This window comes from Neolamprologus multifasciatus, chromosome 3 (assembly GCF_963576455.1).
Source record: "Neolamprologus multifasciatus chromosome 3, fNeoMul1.2, whole genome shotgun sequence".
Lineage (NCBI taxonomy): Eukaryota > Metazoa > Chordata > Actinopteri > Cichliformes > Cichlidae > Neolamprologus > Neolamprologus multifasciatus.
This window is the reverse complement of record NC_140441.1, coordinates 46,346,741-46,365,884: the sequence shown is the minus strand read 5'-3', so window position 1 is coordinate 46,365,884 and position 19,144 is coordinate 46,346,741. Positions and strand designations below refer to the sequence as shown.

Sequence of the window (19,144 nt, the reverse complement as noted above, 5' to 3'; positions counted from 1 at the left end):
CGTTATCAAAAAGATTATATATTCTTTTTATGCCTGCTCTTTGCCAACTTGTAAAGTTTGATCCTACACTTTGCAATGACAGTTCTGGGTCATCTAATGTTACAAGAATATTAACTGAGCTACTTTCAGACATTGTCCTTAGTTTGGCCCATGCTCATAACACATTTTAATCAGGAAACTGCCTTTAACAGGAGGTGGTGTTTCCCTATGAAATTTATTGAGGGAAAGGGTTTTCACAGTACTGCATCCACCTCTCACCCAGGAGGAGAGAGTTCAGGCCTGAATAACCAACATGTCTAAATTTGGTAGGCCCCACCCACTCTTAACCTTTGGCAGTTGTATAGTCACTAGATTAAGTGCAGTAGATCCTATCTGTGAATAATATTAAAAAGTCCTCTTGTGCTGTAATATAAGTTTCTGCATTTTAATAAAACCTGTCTGCATCCACAATGGATGTCAATATTTGCTCTAACCCTAATAAGCCAATATTTTAGACAGTATTTTGTTGTCCAGACCCAGAAGGCTCATTGACTAAAAGGAAGAACAGTGTTCTTATTTTCATGGCTATTAGTGTAATGTTTGCACCAGCAGTTTTAATTCTTCGATGACTCTCAAGTCATTACATTGTGCTTTCATTGCTTCCTCAACTTGGAAGCAAGTTGAGGAAGTAAAGATTTCCCTGACTGAAGTGCTGAAACAACCTTATCCACTTATATGGGAGATTCTAAAATAGTAACTTGATTCTCTGGTATCTGTGGAAAAGTTTTTTATTTCTTAAATAAATAAACTTTTCCATAGATATCATAGTGGATGACTATTCTCATCCATTATGGCTGGAATAAAGGATTTTTCCAGAACATTCCTTGATAGCTGTGCTAATAGGCAGTTGGGTTTATTTGTCAGATATATACAAATATATAATCAGTCTGGAACACTGACAGATGTGGTGGACAATGTAATGTGTACTGCTGTTCAAGGGGATTATGTTGCCTCCATACAGTCAAGAGATCAAACTCCTTTGTTGTATTTAAAAGAGCATTAACATGTTTGGACTGAACTACCTGTGATGGATACCTATCCAATATAGGGCATAATAAACAGTTGAAATCACCCCTGAGAATTGTATTGGTACAGTCCATATCAGCAAGTTGACAAAATAAGGATGCATAAAATTCTTTATCTTGTACACTACCGGTTTTAGAACAATTCAATTATTCCAGTTATTTATTACAAGTCCAATGAATAGTTGAAATGGTACAAAGGTAAGTGGTGAACTGACAGAGGCTAAAAAAAAAAAGGTAAAGTTATCCAAAGCTGAAAAATAATGTACATTTCAGAATTATATAAAAAGGACGTTTTCAAGGATGTTACGGCCCCCTCTGCTAGGGGACAGGGTGTCACGATCCTGGAAGGTCTGAGGAGTCCGTTCAGCCCACACCTGCTCCACCACCAGCGGCTTCCACACCGTCGCCTGGTCCTGCGGTTGCCACCCCACCACCTCATCCACGCCTGGTTTGGCATCTGTGGCCACCTTCCAGGCCACTGACTGGACTTTTTCACCGGCGCAGACAACCTTTGAAACTGCTTCCGCTGGCTCCGCGGCCGGCCTCCTGAGCCGTTTGGTCTTGGACTGTTGAGCCGTCAGCCTCCTGGTCTGCTCCCTGAACTGTATAGTTTCCTGTGCAGCCGTCCTCCGGCTCGAGCTCCTGAGTGGGGCTTTTGGACTTGTTGGTGCTTTAGTTCAGCTGGAGTCATGGTCGCCCCCCTGAAATGTTTATAAACTGTTTCCTGTGCTCCAGTGCCTTTCATGGAATTTTGTTTCGGACTATTTCATGAGCTCCAAGTTTTCTTGTGGACCTTTTTGTTTTGGACTTAGTTTGTTGTTGTTTTTCTTGTTTGTTTTTCATGGTTCCAGCTTTTAGATGTCCCCCGTTACTGATGGAAATCTCACAGTCTAAGAAGGCAAACCTGCCACTTTTCATATCCTCCCTGGTGAATTTGATGCGTCGGTCTTGGAACTTCCTAAGATTAGATTTTCACCCAGGTGCCATCCACATACCTGAACCCATGGCACACCCATGTTTCTGCCTGTAGAACTGACCCTTGTATATAAAGTAGGTGGAATGAAGACACACTTCAGTTACACACTTCAGTTACACACTCCTGTCAGAGCACTTAGATCTGCTACCCAATTTCTTCTGGAGCAACCTCGTTCTCGGCTGATGCGACTGTGCGTTTGCTGTAGCTGCTCCAGTCTTATGGAACAATCTTCCTGTTGCTATCCGGGCATCTGACTCTATGCCATTGTGTAAATCACGGTTAAAGACTTATTTATTTGATCTTGCTTTTCCACCTAGCTAATATCTGGTGTGTGCTGATACATTTTTATCCTTTATGCTTTGTTAACTACTTTTATGTATTATGATTGTCATGGTTGTCATGCCAGGTCCTTTATCTTTCCCTTTTCCCTCCCACCTCCATCTCCTTATTTTGTCAAGCACCTTGGTATACCCTTGATTTTTTAGTGTGCTTTATAAATAAAGTTCATTATTAGCATTATTATTACTTGGTCGATGCTGAGAGTGGTCCTGTTGCTGAGGTTGGGGTCATCCTGTAATCTCTTACGAACTACCTCCAACGCTTCAGTGACTGGGATGCAAGTGAAGAGAGATGTAACGTCGTACGAGACCATGGTTTCATCTGCCTCCATAATGACATCTCTCACCTTCTCAACACAATCCAGGGTGTTCTGGATGTGGTGTTCAGAGCTGCCCACCAGCAGGTTGAAGATCGAAGCCAAAATCTTTGACTTACAATGCTGTGATTGCAGCCATTCCCCAACTCTCTGTGATTGGTACTCAAGGCCATTGATCAATGGGCTTTGATCTGTGATTGTTGATTAATGGTCGTGACAATTTGCATATTGATGATCAAGGAAATGACCTCACAGCCCATCGTTCATTCAGTTGTGTTAGTTTCAGTCATTGTGCAAATGTACTGTTGATAAGATTGGGGAAACCTGCTGAGACTGAAGAAGTCACCTGGATGAGTGACGAAACGTTTCTCCCACTGAAAACGTCCAGATGAACTGAATCAGCTTTGGGGATTTACTTACTTGGATGAGTGAGCATGCATCAAGACAGACAATGATGGTGTTTAAGTAAAATACTTCTACTACTAAATGTAGCAGACTGTCTTAATTTTGTGAATGAAAAAAATTGATAATAAAAAACATCAAGTAGTTACCAAGGCTTCTTTTTACACTTAAAACAAACAAACTGAACTGTCAGCCAATCACCTTACTTGAGACTGGCTGTCTTCAGAATTGGCTTCCCTTTACTGTGTGATTCTGTGCTGGCTAGCATGTGTTGCGCAGACAACAATAAACAAATGTTTACTGGGAAGCTATGCTATATGCAGGCTGAAATAAACTTTACCAAAGGCCACATTTGTTATGGAAGCCTTAAGAATGAAACATGCGACCTTAGACAGATATCAAAGAAGTAGCTCCTCAGGCATCACCCATTCATTCTATCCACAGGCCACCAAATTTAAGTCAAATTAAATTTTTCAATTTTCAGTGGGATCATTTCCTTTGTAGACTTACATATACAAACACGTTTACAGACTGGTACAAATAGTTCAACAGCTAATTTCCCCTTAGTGACAATTGTGCATGAGGAAACATTTTTAAAGAACGCACCTGTATATATCATATTAGTATTACACATACTGGATCATTTATTTCATTCTCTATAAATTTAAAACACGCAGCTTCTTATTTCAGCTTGTAGGAATCGTGGACTGAAGCCTTAAACTGTGACATCCTGTTGCAAAATCGTTACGTGTAGGGATGCAAGTGGTTTGCTGGCTTTGTAACTAAAGGTGTAGCTTCATTCCCTGTACAGAGCAGCAACCTTATGTAATACTGATGTGACACAACATGGTTTAACAAACATTTAATGCTTGATTGTATCATGTGTCTGCAAGAAGAAACCACGAGACTAAGAATATCGTACATAATTATTTTATTTTACATGAGGAGATTAAAATATTATAAATGCAATGGCTATACATTTACATTTTTAACCTGCAGAATTAAAATTTATAACTATTGTGTAAATGTTACATTGACAGTAGCAATAAATAAGCATTCTGACAGGATTCAGCCAACAGTAGTTGATGAAGTATTCCCTTGGGTGGAAGTTACATCACATCCTCTGCTTGCTTTCACAAATCTTGCCGTTGGTACTTCGATCTTTTATGTACAGTCTGTGATATTGGCTTTCGATTTCACTGAGTCTAAAAATGGTGACATTTGTTTGCGTGGATATTTATAGTTGTTAATTTCAGTCTTCTGTGTTCTCTGATTCCAGTTGTCAGGATATGGTGGACATCTGGTGTTTACTGGTGTCTGGTAGGAGGATGTTGCCAGTAGGTCTTCTGGAGTTGAAGGTTTGGCCCAGGGAATCAAGACTTCTCCCGGGATGTTGCAGATGTTGAATTTGATTGGGATCTTGGGAGCTTAGCAGCTGGTGACAGTGTCTTTACTGGTTTGGCATGTTCCTTGAGTAAATTTCGTGGTATTGCAATGCATATTGTCCAGCTAGGTAAAACCAATGTCAGTGAGACCCTACACCAAGATGTGGGTAGTGGATCTCAAAATAAGATTTACATAAATGATTAACATGACGCAGGATTGATTCACTTATTACTAATGTGTTACTCATTGGTGTCTATAAATAACATCCAGCAGTGCATCTGAAGTTCATTCAGCTATATATTTAACTTTTGCTCTGTTCATATATGATGGACTTTGACATGCTTTATTCTCTTTTTTGTCAATACGGTCTTCTGTTTCTTTGTCCACTTCACCCTCTCCTTTTCCCATCACTCTTAGTGGCAACCGTAGCATAGCATGCTGCTGGGTAGGGGTGTTTACTGCTTGGCAGCAGTGAGCTCCTCCTTTATCTTTAGTCAGAAAGTAAAGAAGGGCATTGAGCCATGCATTGAACGATGCTAAAGGTCTGGTAATCTTATAGCACATAGAGACTGCCGTCATGGTGTGACAGGGAACTCCCTTGGTCACTTTCAGCAAAAGAAAGATGGTTCTGGTAACATGAAAGGGGAAGAAACACAGAGCAAATAGCAGGGTGATAGTGATAATAGTTTTGATAGATTTACGCCTTCGACTGGCATATGGGGAGTGCGCACCAAGTGAAATGGAAATCCCTTCATCTCGTCCCGCCATCTTCTGCAATCCATTGCTTCGTCTTCTTCCCGTTCTAACAACTGCTGAGGCTTTCCCATCTCTTCTCTCCATGCATTCATCCATTGGATTTCTGCACAGTGAGGGCTGAGAATGCAGTGTCCTAAATATGGTCAGAACTACGTGAGAGTAACAGTAAGCGATTATGGAAAATGGCACGAAAAATCCCAGCAAATGGAGTGTGATGCCATAGGGTACATAATCAGGAAACTCCTTATCGATGGCATCATCCCAGCAGTTCTGGTACTCTTCAATTACCCCTTCCAATTTACCATAGCCCGCATTACCATTTTCTGATGATATGCCATTACTCGGGTTGTCAGTACTTACATTGCTTCCAAACCCTGTTAATCTTGTCACATGACCAGTCTGAGCAAAACGGAAGATGGGACAAGTCAAAGCAAATACTATTATCCAAACAAGGACACAAGTGCACTTGACGGCCTTCTTGGTCTCCAGCGTTATCACTTTCATTGGATGGCAAATACCAAGGTATCTGTGCACAGAGATACAAGTGAGGAAGAAGATGGAGCAATAGAGGTTAAAGTAGAAGAGAAAACGGACCACACGGCACATGAAGTCCCCAAAAACCCAGCGGTCACGCATTATGTAACTTCCTACAAGAAATGGCAGCGACAGGCCGTACATAAAGTCTGTAGAGGCCAGGTTAACCATGTATATTAAAGAAGCATTCCAGCGTTTGGTCCGACGGAAAGAACGGTAGAGGATGACAGAGTTAAGAGAGATGCTAAAGATGAATGTGAAGGAATAACAAATGGGAAGGAAGATGTACTTGTACGACTCGTCTATGCTGCAAGACTGAGTTGGTGAGGATGGGGAGGAAGAGTTGAGGATATTGTGGAACGTATCCACATTGATATCTGAAGGAACCTCATATCTTGATGACATCGTGAGAGCAAAGGTTATTTTGATATGAGAGAGAAGGATTCAGCATGTATGTTTGGACTTCTGGCAGGTTTCTCCTCTACCATCCTTGGTCCTGTCCATGTATGAGTGTTTACCTAGAAATAAACACAGACAGCAGTCATTTATCGGAATTTTATTTCATCAGATTTTCTCTTATCTTAGTATTGAAAGTTTTGATCAAGTAGTGTTCCTGGTTCTGTGTATGTTCTGTGGGCATCTGCAATGGTTTCAAAGGTACATTAAAACTTTTTCAAAGTATTTTATGGAGTTCTGTTAAAAAACAAAGTAGTAGCATTATTCAGTAGCTTGTAAACCATGCCTTTGTCAGTTCTTCAGATGGTTTCACACAGTCTTCTTAACATTTGTGCTTCAGTTCATTGAGATTCATGGACAGCTTCTTGTCATACTTACATGTTTCAGATCATCAAATTTTAAGATTACCGTATTTTCTGCACTATAAGGTGCACTTAAAATCCTTTAATTTTCTCAAAAATCAACAGTGCCTCTTATAATCCGATGCGCCTTAAGTATGAATTCTGGTTGTGCTTACTGACCTCGAACCGATTTTTATTTGGTAGGCTCAAAAATCTGTCAAAAAATGTTTTAGTATGACTTCGGTAAGCTACAAAGCCGCACCACTTGATGGATTGTGGTAGCATTACAGCTACCGTAGTCAGGAGCCTCGCAGAGCAAAACTCCGTCCGGTTCAGGTCCCAAAGTCAAACGAACACTGCAGCATCACCGAGAGTTAAAAACTGTCTAAATTCTTTCATCTTTAATAAAATGATCAGTGTTGCTGCTTTACCAGGTGTAACTATTAAGTTTAACATCCAGGCATCCATGAAAACAGGATTTATTACATGTAACAGAGTTAGAAGTTAGCAGGAAGTTAGCGGAAGTTAGCTCGCTAGTTTCCACCTAAACATGTTATACCATGTTCTGACTGAGAGATTTCTGAGAAAATTCAAACGTACAGCTCTGCTATCACCTCCAACATAAATGAAGACAGAAAACTAAACAGCAGTGATGTTTGCAGGGTTACTGAAGTTTGGCTAGCTGGTATATAATGATGTGCTACGTGATCGCTAGCGACACAGCTATGTTAGTATAGCATAACCACAGTGAAGCTGGAGGATGAACGCTAACTTTTTTCCACTCGATAAAAGTTAACGTGAGGGTTCCTGATGGTTAGGGACAAATGCAATCACATGGCAGGATGCTGTAACTTCAGTCAGGAGAACAACTGAGATAATCCATCCACAATATGAGGTTAGTCATTAATAGATTGCAACAACATGGGAATAGAGCAGCTGCCAGAGAATTCAGTATTAATGAATCAATGATACGGAAGCAAGAAGAATGAGTTGAGTAAAGTCTAACTGTTTTGTTTCGCTTAGTCCACCTTATAATCCTGTGCGCCTTATGGTCTGAAAAATATAGTAAATGCAACCTGTCTGACGAAATTTGGACCGGTACCTGTGACACCGTAAAGGCCGGTCCATGAAAATATTGTCTGACATTAAACTGGTCTGTGGTGCAAAAAAGGTTGGGGACCGCTGTCTTATAAGGTGATCAGCAACACCAGAGCACCACAAGAGACCACTCTCTCCCCTTTCCTGTTCACCCTTAACACCGTAGACTCCGTCCACTGCAGGGATCTGCCACCGTCCAAGGCTTTTTCTCTGCGGTGGTTGGATGTATTGCTAGGGGTAATGCGATGGAGTACCAGGTTGTGGTGGACTCCTTTGTCGTGTGGTGCAAGAAGAATCATCCGTAGATCAATGTGGCAAAGACCAAGGAAACAATTGCAGACTTTAAGAGGACCAGAAAAACAATGACCACTGTGTCAATTCAGGGAGTCAATGTGGACATAGAATATGAAGCTACAGACACTAGCAACTACAGTCAATTGTTACTAATCAATGTTACTGTCAGTTGTCTTTCAGGGGCCAGAGTTAGCGACATTTAGGGAAATTTAAAACTGCTGGCTAAGGGTAAACATAGATTCAGTAAAATTAATAATAAACTGGTGTGTAACTTTGCCAAAACACTGTCGTTTTTGCTGGTCTGCTCACCAATTGGACCAGGAGTGACATGTTTAGCTGCATGTTCTCCTTAAATTTCTGGCTGTCTGAGTGGTGTCCCAGAAACGATGTGGGCTTCAAAGATAATTGGCAAACTTTCTGGAGGAAACCTGGTCTTGTTAGGAGAGACGACATCCATCCGACTTTGGATGGAGCAGCTCTCATTTCTAGAAATCTAGCCACATTTATTAAACCCCCTAAAACGTGACTATCGAGAATCAGGACCAGGAAGCCTCTCTGCAGCTTCAATCCTCCTGTTATTCCCCCAGAACCACATCCCCTTAGAGACTGCGTCAGCTCCCAGACAAAAAACAAACCAAAAATCACAAAAAAACAAATTTAACACAAAAAAACTACAAAGAAAGAACAATATAGCACCCACATCTCCACAAAGAGTAAAGCAGTGAAATTAACTGTACATTAATTAATAATTGATCAACAAATCGATCTACTCTGCCCAACAGAAACCTGGTAGCAGCAGGATGTTAGTTTAAATGAATGAACACCCCCGAGTTATACTAACTGTCAGAATCCATGAAGGGGGGTGCACCAATCTTTCACACCAGCTTATTAATCCACCAAAGACTCAGACAGAGTTTTGAATCTTTTGAAAGCCTGATGCTTAGCCTCGTCCACTCTAACTGGAAAACTCAAAAACCAGTTTTATTTCTTGTTATCACTGGTTAGCACAGATTAGAGAAAAATTATACAAATCCACACAATTTTTAATCTATAACATAGATTTGTTTTTTTCTGTTATTAAACTTTTAGTAACTTTCGTCCTCTAAGGATCTGCTCCCAACAGAAACGGAAACGTTTTCTCATGTGCTGTTTACTCAGAACAACTTTGCATCAGCTTACAATGAAACCATGCCTGCAATCGAAATCTGCCACCTATCTATAGCTAAAAGCATAAAAGTCCTTTAAAAAAATGTTCTCTTAACTTATCTTATTATTATATTGAGGGCAATATAATAAAGAGCTACTGCTTTCCAACCCCACTCCTCCCATTAACTGTTCACTGGGGCCTTTGCACAATCTGTTTGTCCCCCTGTTGTATGCTGCTCATTCACAGTGCTTGTTTGCCTTCCTGTGTACAAGGGTATGTTGCTGATTCAGAGCCTTCTCACTCCATTAACTCAGCAATAAGTAACCACACTTTCCCTACGTGTCTTTATGCATCCCTCTGTACATTGGTCTCTCTCACTCCACTGATTACATATTACCCATTCCTGTCATCACAATCCCTGAGTAATTTCATGTCATGCAGTCAGCAACAGCATCAGCAAAGTCAACAGTTTCCAACTAAACAGGGTTCACTCAGGCAACATTGTAGCTTCTTCACGGAAAGAGTCACATCAAGTGTACCTCTGCATGTTAGCTTATTACAGAGTTCCAGTAAACTAAAGGAATATGTTTGTTTTGAGTTAAAATGACCATCTACATCTAAACGAATGTTCAGTAAGAACACGTTTTTGTATCAAACACCGAAAAGGGGAATAAATATATCTTGAAAGTGTGACGATAGGTTCAATATTTGAAGCATTAGTTTCAAGGCCATAAATGTGTCGTGGTGTCTCTGGTGGCGCCTTTCTTTTAATGTGTCTCAGATCTGTAGCTTTCTCAAATATATGACATTTTCAAAAATATAAAAGTGCACAAAGCCAAAAGAAAAGAAAGAAAAGAAAATGTGTGTCCACTGACAAATGAAAAACATTTTCATGAGTCTTTCACAATTATACAATACAAAGATATGTGCCAGAAATACATGTTTCCTGCAAATCACAAAGATTGTATATTGCAGCTATTCCTTTTGCAAAGCATGTTGCAATCCCCCATAAACTTTTCGTGCTTCTTTATTTACTTTTCTGTTAGCTCCCTTACGTTTTTCAGAACTATGAAGAACAGTTTGCAGACACCTGAACTGTTCTGTCTAATCATAATAGCATGATAGGACATGATATGCTAACACATTTTCATGCTGTATGGGTATTGATTGAATCCAATCTTTACATTAAGTATCAGGAAAAAATTAAATATAAAAAGTAGCTTCTGGAAAAGCCTAAAACTCTCAAACCGTTTGCCTCTGAACTCATATTGAGTGTAGTTCCAGGGTGAGGCATGCAGTTACATAAGGCTAAGTCAGAAAATGTGTTTTTGAATGGATGTTTAAAAGGATATTACTGCTTTGGAAAATGTTCTGGAACAAAAATAACAATTTTCCCGTGTCTGGAGGTTCATTAGTTGTTGTGTAAATGCAACAGCATCGAACTCATAAATACCTGCATCACTGCAATCTGCTGTAAGACAAAGAGCTTACCCCTGCCGGCGATGACTCTTACTCCATATGGCTTCTATTCTGTTGCCCATCAGAATAGCTGAGAAATTGCAGAAACATCCAAAAGGCTTTGACTGCAGCGCAGCTGTGATTGACACCACGACTGCAACCTTTCCCTGTATTTCAGCAATAAGTGAACGTTAGCTGCAATCAGTCATCAGCAGAGCGGCTTGGTTGATCTGTGACCCTGACGATTGGACAGCTTTCACCTTTTTGCCTACTTCTCTGAGCAGTCAGAGCAGTTTCTATGGTGATCCAGTCCCTCCCTCTGTCCCTCATTGTGTGTCATCCAATTCTTCTCCCCACTTCACCTCTGTGTGTGTGTGTGTGTGTTCCTCACTACTTTTTAAACAACTACCCTGAAAACAAATCAAGTTACGACACGTCCATTTAAGTTTAAAGCTTTTTATGAATAACCTCTGTACACTTAAAGATTCCTGGGTTTGATTCCCAAACTCCCTTTTGTTTTACAGAAAACTCACCAATCATCTTAAGTTCATGAGTTGTCTTTTTATAAAGACAACTCATGAACGCTCTACGCTCAACCCCAAAACAAAAATGCCTCATTGAAAGAAACAGTAACTCAAATAAGGAAGTTCTACAGTGTAAAGTTTTACACATTCTCCTGACAGGAATCCCTATTGGATCCCTGGAAAAGAGGCAAATCCCTTTGGGCCCAGAAAAGTATCTGAACTACTTGATGTGTGAATACAAAACATGTTCTCACTCCCAAAGCGTAATATTTTACGCTTGGTGACAAATCGTCAACATATTATGCTTCCGGGCACCCAACACGTCCCTGATGAGATTGGAAAAATAAGGAAACATGAGAACTGTTTAGAATCAATCTACACATGTTCGTTCATTTTCCTCAAAGTTACTTTGGAAAAGACTATTTAACGTCATTAAAGTGCTGGTTAAGGTTAGACAGCGATTCCTGAGATTAGGGACAAAACAGGTTTTAATTTTCTAAAATATATTTTTTGATTTTTCAAAAACATATTTACTTATAATTGTTACACAAAGTTTTGGCTGTCTCGCCATGTTTTGGTACGATCTCCCAGGTGTAACATTTTTTAGTAATTGCTGGAGAAGTGCAAGGTTTTTGTCAACACCGTCAGACCCAAAGAAATGCAAAAATATATATTTTAAATTAAGTTGCTTCAGCTATTTTGACTATTAGCAGCTTCTCTGTTCTTCTCCATTCTATTGTTTATGCACATTTATGCACATTAATTAGTTATTATATATATATGTGTGTGTGTGTGTGTGTGTGTTATACACTGGTTCACCAAAATCATCACCAAAGTAACCACCAATGAGTCGTCTCCTTATGTCACTGCTTCAGGACCTGATTATAAACCACTGCTTTGGACGTCATTAGTCACGTGACTCTGGCCAGCCGACCTCAGCCTCAGTGTTTCTGAAGCACTGTCTTTATGACACTTTAGCTCCACAGACCATCACTACAGTTAACATCAGATGTCCCACCAGTGGGCTACATTGTTTTGTGTTACATTGTAGTGGCCGTCAGTGTTGGTGAATAAGCACGCGGCTGGTCTGCACCTCATCTCTGCCTCAATTCTCCTATTTTCAACACAATTGTACTGTATAAAGTGTTGTCAGGAGTAGGACCTTCATTACACTACATCCCCAAATTATCATAACTGGCCAGTAAAACCAGTTTTGATCGTCATATGATGAATAGAAATCAGTAACTGTTTTAAAACAAGGTTTTATAACAGCTTTAGTTTGTTTTACGTTGCTTTTCTTGAGTATCTGTAATTGTGATGGCTGCACTTACAGCCACACAGTGGTGATACCCACCATGTTAGTGTAGAGGCTTATAAGTAACATTGCATTCACATTTGTCTTTCTTTAAATATAGGAATTAATTTACAGGACAATAAATAACTGGTTTTGGTTTAGAGTTAATTCACATATCCACATAACACTGCATTCTAAAATAAGTGCGCACATTTTAGTTTACACTGTTATGTGTGATTAATCTTTGTTTTCTGAGTTACCTTAGTTGCAGCTGTTCCAGTCTCTTGATTAAGGAGCCAAGAGGTGGAAAAGGGGCGGAGCCAGCTTTAAAGGAAGACTGCAAATTGGTTCATGCCATAACTCGGGACCATGGGGGGGGAATTGGAGTTCATTATGTTTGGTTTAGTTAGGTTTTGTGTGTTTTACACCTTCTCCTGTATTTGTGGGCTGATCAGCTACTATTTAAATTTCCCCTTTGTCTCCTTAAGTTAGGTCAGTTTGTTTGAGTTATCAGTAGTGTTGTCAACTTTGAGTAGAGTTCTGTTATTTTGACCTCTTTTATGGGCCCAAGATTTTGATTCTTTTTGCATGATTTAACCAATTATGTTTTTGGGTTAAATAAAAAATAATGTTTTTGGACTTTAACCTGTGTCTAAGTTTCCTTCACTGCTCGGTCCATCACAGTAATTGACAAGAAAAGAAGAACATTGTCTTCCACACCTGCACCTATGTGAGACTTGGTTGTTGGCTGGTTATCCTCCGTCTTCTTCAGCATGCAATGGTAAGTGCAGGCACAAGCATGGGTAAAGGCATAATCAACACTTACATTCTAGGTTGGTCAATAGAGAAAGAGAGAGAAACAAACATCAAAATGGGTTTAACTTTATTTTGAAGTTGTAAAGTTAATTCTGACCTTCTGCATAAATGTTTAGATGGAGCACCTCTCCATCTAAACAGCCTGATTCATCTCTGCTACCACCAAGACACATATAGGAAATCTTTTGTCCCATAATGTTTAATGCAAAAACCACGGGGTAGATGGGACTCTTCCTTTCGGATTATGTGAAGAGTTGTCTTGTTGTTGAACATTTTTAGAGCATGTGCCCCACAAATTGGATGTGAGGAGAGCAACCTGGTTACAGGGAGATGAACGTGTTAGTTTAAACGAATCAACACTGCCAGTCACTGACAGTTAGTCACAATAACTGTCAGAGGTCTGAAAGCACAAACTGAGGAACAGCAGCAGTAATCTTTCACTCCAGCTTATTAACCAACCTTTGAGTCATTTTAGTCCATGACTCAACCAGAGACCTACACAGAGCTTTTTTTGCAGTTCATTTCCTGAGGACAAAGCTGTCAGTGTGTATACACATAAAATATTTGCACCTTGAAAGTGTTTTATCTACTTGGTGTGTAAAGTAGTTATACATGTGGTCAGTACATTCTTGCAAGTCCTCAAAGGTTATACACAAATCATCGTGCACATTTGTAAGTCTTTGTTTATGCTTGTGGATCATATCATATGCATTTGCAACACTTTTGACCCCCGGTTTTTCTGCTCAGTCAGTGAGTTCAGCTCTAGTTTGTCAAAAACCCACTAACTGTGACAAACTCTAAACATTGATTATGAAAGATTGGGTCACATCCATTCTACAGTCATTGGTCACATCAGTCAGGATTTGGCCCAGAAGTTGATCGACAGCACACAAGGGTGAATTGCAGAGGTGTTGAAAAAGACGACCAACAGATGTCAATAAAAACCTTAGAAACTTATAAAGTGCTTGTAATTATTAGAGATGGACCGATCCAATATTACGTATCGGTATCGGTCCGATACTGACCCAAATTCCTGGATCGGATATCGGCGAGAAATAAAAAATGTAATCCGATCCATTAAATATCAAAAAAGCACCTCACAAAACTTGCTACAAGGCGTAACCCGGCTCATAACCGTAGCACTTGCAGCAGTGTGCATCACGTGATAGAGCGGCTGTGTGTATTTGTAGCCTTGCTACCAAACCAGCATTTCATCTCCGAGGAAGTTTTCCCAGAGAGAAGTAAAGCAAGTGTGTAAGTTCATCTCTGAATGTTTGTAAAGCGCTCCCGCGTTAAGATTAACAACCAATATATAGAGCGACTGCCTCTCTCTCCCTCCCTCTCCTGCTGCTACTTCAAACGTGAAACTGATCAATGATCAGCTGATCGGCTTTTCTGTCGCGAGTCCGTCTCTCTTGTTTGTTTTTGGCCCACTTTGCACCAGAAAGAGGAAACCAGCGGCTGAACAACAGCAGCACGTTTAAGCTTGATAAGCTGTTGTTAGAATTTATTTAATATTACTTTCTACACCAGGATCTTTTTCTACGTAGCTGACTGCTGGTAACTGTGCAGGGGCGGATCTAGCAAAGTTTAGCCAGGAGGGCCGATAGGGCATGAACAGGGAAAAGGGGGCACAAAGACATACTTTTCTTTCTTATTCTCATTTAAAATGTCTAGCTTTTAATAAATAATTATCTGACTCTTACACCCAAAGTTTTAATCTGATGTAAAAATATATATATATATATAAGTCCATTACTATATATAGTAACTGTTAATTCTAATATACCATAGTAAGCTATAGTACTTTTTCCTTTGGGAAGGTACCATCTGTGCAGTCTGCAATTCTGTTGAAGAAAGATGTTGAATCTATTTAATTATTCTTGAAAAATAATTTATTTCTGTGCATTTTCCTCCCTGGATCAAATTAAATTTAATTACATCGATTAAGCATCATGAGGTGGAGGGTGGTTCCCTATTTTTTTTTTTTTTTTTTTTTTGCTGGGAGTTTGCAACCCTATTAGTTAGGTTGCTTAATATTTCTGCTAAGTACTCTTTAAAATACCAGAATAGGAAGGATGGAGCAGGTTTAAGTTTATTAGATTGATCAGTATTGCTGAACTATGAAATATTTTGGGCGCAGTGTATTTTTTACATACAGGTATAACAGAATAGCTTTAGTGTTGTTATTTATTTAAACTTGAGTATAAACTTATACAAAATGCAGCAAGATATAAAAAAAAAAAAAACAGTTTTATTGATTAAAAAACACACTATATCGGATTCATATCGGTATCTGCAGATATCCAAATTTATAGTATCGGTATCGGACATAAAAAAGTGGTATCGTGCCATCTCTAGTAATTATACTTCAATATATCACAGAAACAACCGGGGGAAAAAAAGATGTAAAAACACTGAAGCAGCAAATTTTGACTCCAATATTGTTTTTCACATTCTCAAAACTTTTGGCGATTGTCGACGTTTAGCTGCAAACTTAACATGGCTCTTTGTCACGTGGTGTGAGCAGAATCATCTGCAGCTCAACGTGGCAAAGAACAAGGAATTGGACTTCAGGAAGACCAGGAAACACTTGACCCCTGTTTCAGGGGGTCAGTGTTGACATTGTGGAGGACTATAAATACCTTGGAGTACACATCGACAATAAACTGGGCTGCAAACACAACAGCACTTTACAGGAAGGGCCAGAGTCGTCTCTATTTTTTGAGGCGACTGAGGTCCTCCAACATCTGCCAGAAAATGCTCAGGATTTTCTACGGGTCTGTTGTGGCCAGTGCGATCCTCTATGCTGTTGCATGCTGGGGGAGCAGGCTGAGGGTTGCAGATGCCAACAGACTCGATAAACTGATGCATAAGGCCAGTAATGTTGTGGGGATGGAGCTGGACTCCCTCAAGGTGGTGTCGGAGAGGCGGATGCTGTCCAAGATAAAGACAATGTTGGATAACACCTCCCTCCCACTCCATGACATGCTGGTCAGTCACAGGAGCTCGTTCCTGCCTCTGGCCATCTCCCTGTACAACTCCTCCACTTAACACACTGTTTACTGCAACAGCTGCACCCTTCTTGCACATGTTCTTTTTCAGCTATTTATTAATAAGTGACTTTTATGTACATATATGCCTGTATATATTGTGCTATTCTTAGTTAGTGTATTGTCTGTCTCTGTTAATGTTTGTTTATAATGGAGCACTGTAACGACAAATAATTTCAATAAAGTATTCTGATTCTGATTAGATGTGCCTTCTCGAAGAGAGGGACCTTGTAGGCACGGCAACATTTCAATCCATTACAGCTTAGTGTGTTGCCAGTTCTTGGTGACCATGGCGCCAACTGCTTTAGCTCATTAAACTCCTCCTGTGTAGTTTTGGGCTGATCCACCACCTTTCTCGTGATCATGCTCAACCCATGAGGCAACATCTTGGACTGAGCAGCAGACCCAGGGCGGCTGACGGTCATTTCGTATTTCTTTCAGGCCTCATCTGAGGAAGAGAGACAGTTTCCTTGTGCTGCTTTGCCCACTTCAGAGAGAAGTTGATCTTTGGGAGCTTCATTCCTGGGCTCCTTTCGGTCAGACTTGGCGGTCCTGGATTGATCTCCATGCCCACTTGTGTTCATTGCAGCAGGAACCCTGATTTGCCGTACAGCTTACACCATCGTCGGTACTCTGTTCCAGGCTCCTCTACACCTGTGCTGGTGGGACGCAACGTTTAAATTATGATAATGATAAAAAGCAGTGCTCCACTGAGACCGCTCTCTTGAAGGTCTAATGATCTGGGCTTAATATTTTGGCTAGTGCATCTGACTCTGCCTTGGTTTTCTTCCTGTTTATAGGACCTCTCCTAGAACAGACAGGTTTTCCTCCAACATTGCCTTCATAAGTGGGAACGGGGTTCCACACGGTTCAGTTTTAGGTCCACCACTATTTTCTTTCTACACGGCTCCTTTACCTGGCATTATTCAATCTTTCAGTGACATTTCTTATCATCTCTAGGCCAGTGACATTCAGCTGTATGTCGTTTAAGCCTCATCAGCTGGATAGGTTGTCCACCCTAGTCCACTGCTTAACTCGCGCTACTGATTGGCTCTCTAGCATTTACCTTGTTTTAAACACAAAAAGACTGAGGCCGTGATCAGAGCTCCTCCTGAACTAGATTCTCAAATCAGTCAGGTTTTTGCTTCTTTCTGTCCTTTTGCCACGTCAAACATTTGAAATCTTGGTGTAATATGTGATTCTCCTCTGGGCCTCGACCTGCGTGTAAAATCTTTGTCTTGTTCCTGTTTCTTTTATTTAAGGAACATTTTCCGAACTGCCACATATGGTCTCCTTAGCTGAACTGGAAAAAAAATGTTCATACATTTGTGTCATCGCGTTTAGGTTGTAATGCCCTGTTTACCAGCTTGGGCAAATCTTTTTCTCGCCAAGCTATACAAAATGCTGTGGCCAGACTATTAACAAGGTCTAGCAATCGAGCTCACATTACTCCTATTTTATATTCATTATATTGGCTCCAATAGAGTTTGAAAGTTCTTGTCTTAACATACAGAGCGCTAAATGGCCAGGCCCCAGATTATTTATCCAAGCTTCTTACAAAATATTCTGTTCACAAACTCAGTTTATCGGTTGTTCCCTGTACACGACTAAATCCTAAAATCCACAGAGCCCTTCAGTCTGTGGGACAGCCCACCACCACAACTACGTTTGGTTGGCTCTGCCGATTCTTTTAAAAAGCAGTTAAAAACTTTTCTATTCAAACATACATATATATATATATATATATATATATATATATATATATATATGTATATATATATATATATATATATATATATATTGTCTTTTATCCTGTCTTCCTTCTCTCACCCCAACCAATCACAGCAGATGGCCCCGCCCCTCCCTGAGCCTGGTTCTGCTGGAGGTTTCTTCCTGTTAAAAGGGAGTTTTTCCTTCCCACTGTCACCAAAGTGCTGCTCATAGGGGGTCATATGATTGTTGGGTTTTTCTCTGTATCTATGAAGCGCTTTGAGGCGACTTTTGTTGTGATTTGGCGCTATATAAATAAAATTGAAAACAAGCTTTGTGTTAAGAATTTGTTTCATTTTAAAACTAAAATTTTTTAAACTAACTGTTAATTTTTGTGTTTTATTCAATCATTCGTATTGTCTATTTTGGCACCTAATGTTCTCGATTAGTTCAGCCTTTTGTGTAGAGCTCTTTGTGACTGCCTGTGAAAAGTGCTTTATAAACAACCTACAGTTGTCACCATTCCAGTGTCTGCAGGTCTACATCCCAGTTTTTCGTCTTTGGTCTTGTCCACAGCGGAGAAATTGATTCTGTGCACAGGTTTGGAAACTAAGGAGACCAACTGCAATAAACTTTATTTTATAATTACTAATTTTATTTCTTGGCCATTATAAATGCCCACACTGATAGCTATTTTTATATAGCTATGTACTAACATTGGTCGATAACATCAACCAGAAGATTGAAACCAGATTCTAATCTTGTTGGGATACTGTGACTTCAAAAAAAAGTGTTAACGTCTTCAACATTTACCATCTGTCCTGCTGAGGAAACAACAGGCTTTAATCCACAATTTATAAACTCAGTACAAATCAGCAGAATGGATAATGACTGTGAAAAGTATCCACAGTAGCTGCCTCCACCAGTGTGTGTGAATGCGAGAGTGAATGAATAGTGGCATTGTAAAGCGCTTTCAGTGCCTTGAAAAGCGCTATATAAATCCATTATTATTATTATTATAAAAGCATCACAGCGGGGAGCGGACCTCCTTTTCCACTTAAAGCATTTCAAAAACTCAGAATGAAACAAACGCTCGTGTTGCTGACCGTGGTAACAATTATTCTAATTAGTTTTAATTTTTTCAGGTTTTGATCTGCTTTGTTTAAACTTTAAATAAATT

At 39.9% G+C, this 19,144-nt stretch overlaps 1 protein-coding gene and 1 long non-coding RNA gene across 2 annotated transcripts; one reads left to right on the top strand and one right to left on the bottom strand.

Moving 5' to 3' along the window:
* Nucleotides 1-3,831: 3,831 nt before the first annotated feature.
* On the bottom strand, nucleotides 3,832-11,663 carry LOC146523669 (P2Y purinoceptor 3-like). The gene is made up of 2 exons (XM_085154803.1): nucleotides 10,601-11,663; nucleotides 3,832-6,291 (listed from the first exon to the last, which is right to left on the bottom strand). The coding sequence occupies exon 2, from the start codon at nucleotides 6,176-6,178 to the stop codon at nucleotides 4,769-4,771; it is 1,410 nt and encodes a 469-aa protein (XP_085010929.1). The 5' UTR covers nucleotides 6,179-6,291; nucleotides 10,601-11,663; the 3' UTR covers nucleotides 3,832-4,768.
* Nucleotides 11,664-12,404: 741 nt separating this feature from the next.
* Nucleotides 12,405-13,241, top strand: LOC146523668 (uncharacterized). The gene is made up of 2 exons (XR_014873284.1): nucleotides 12,405-12,434; nucleotides 12,651-13,241. It is a non-coding gene; the product is annotated as an uncharacterized LOC146523668 (long non-coding RNA).
* Nucleotides 13,242-19,144: the final 5,903 nt, after the last annotated feature.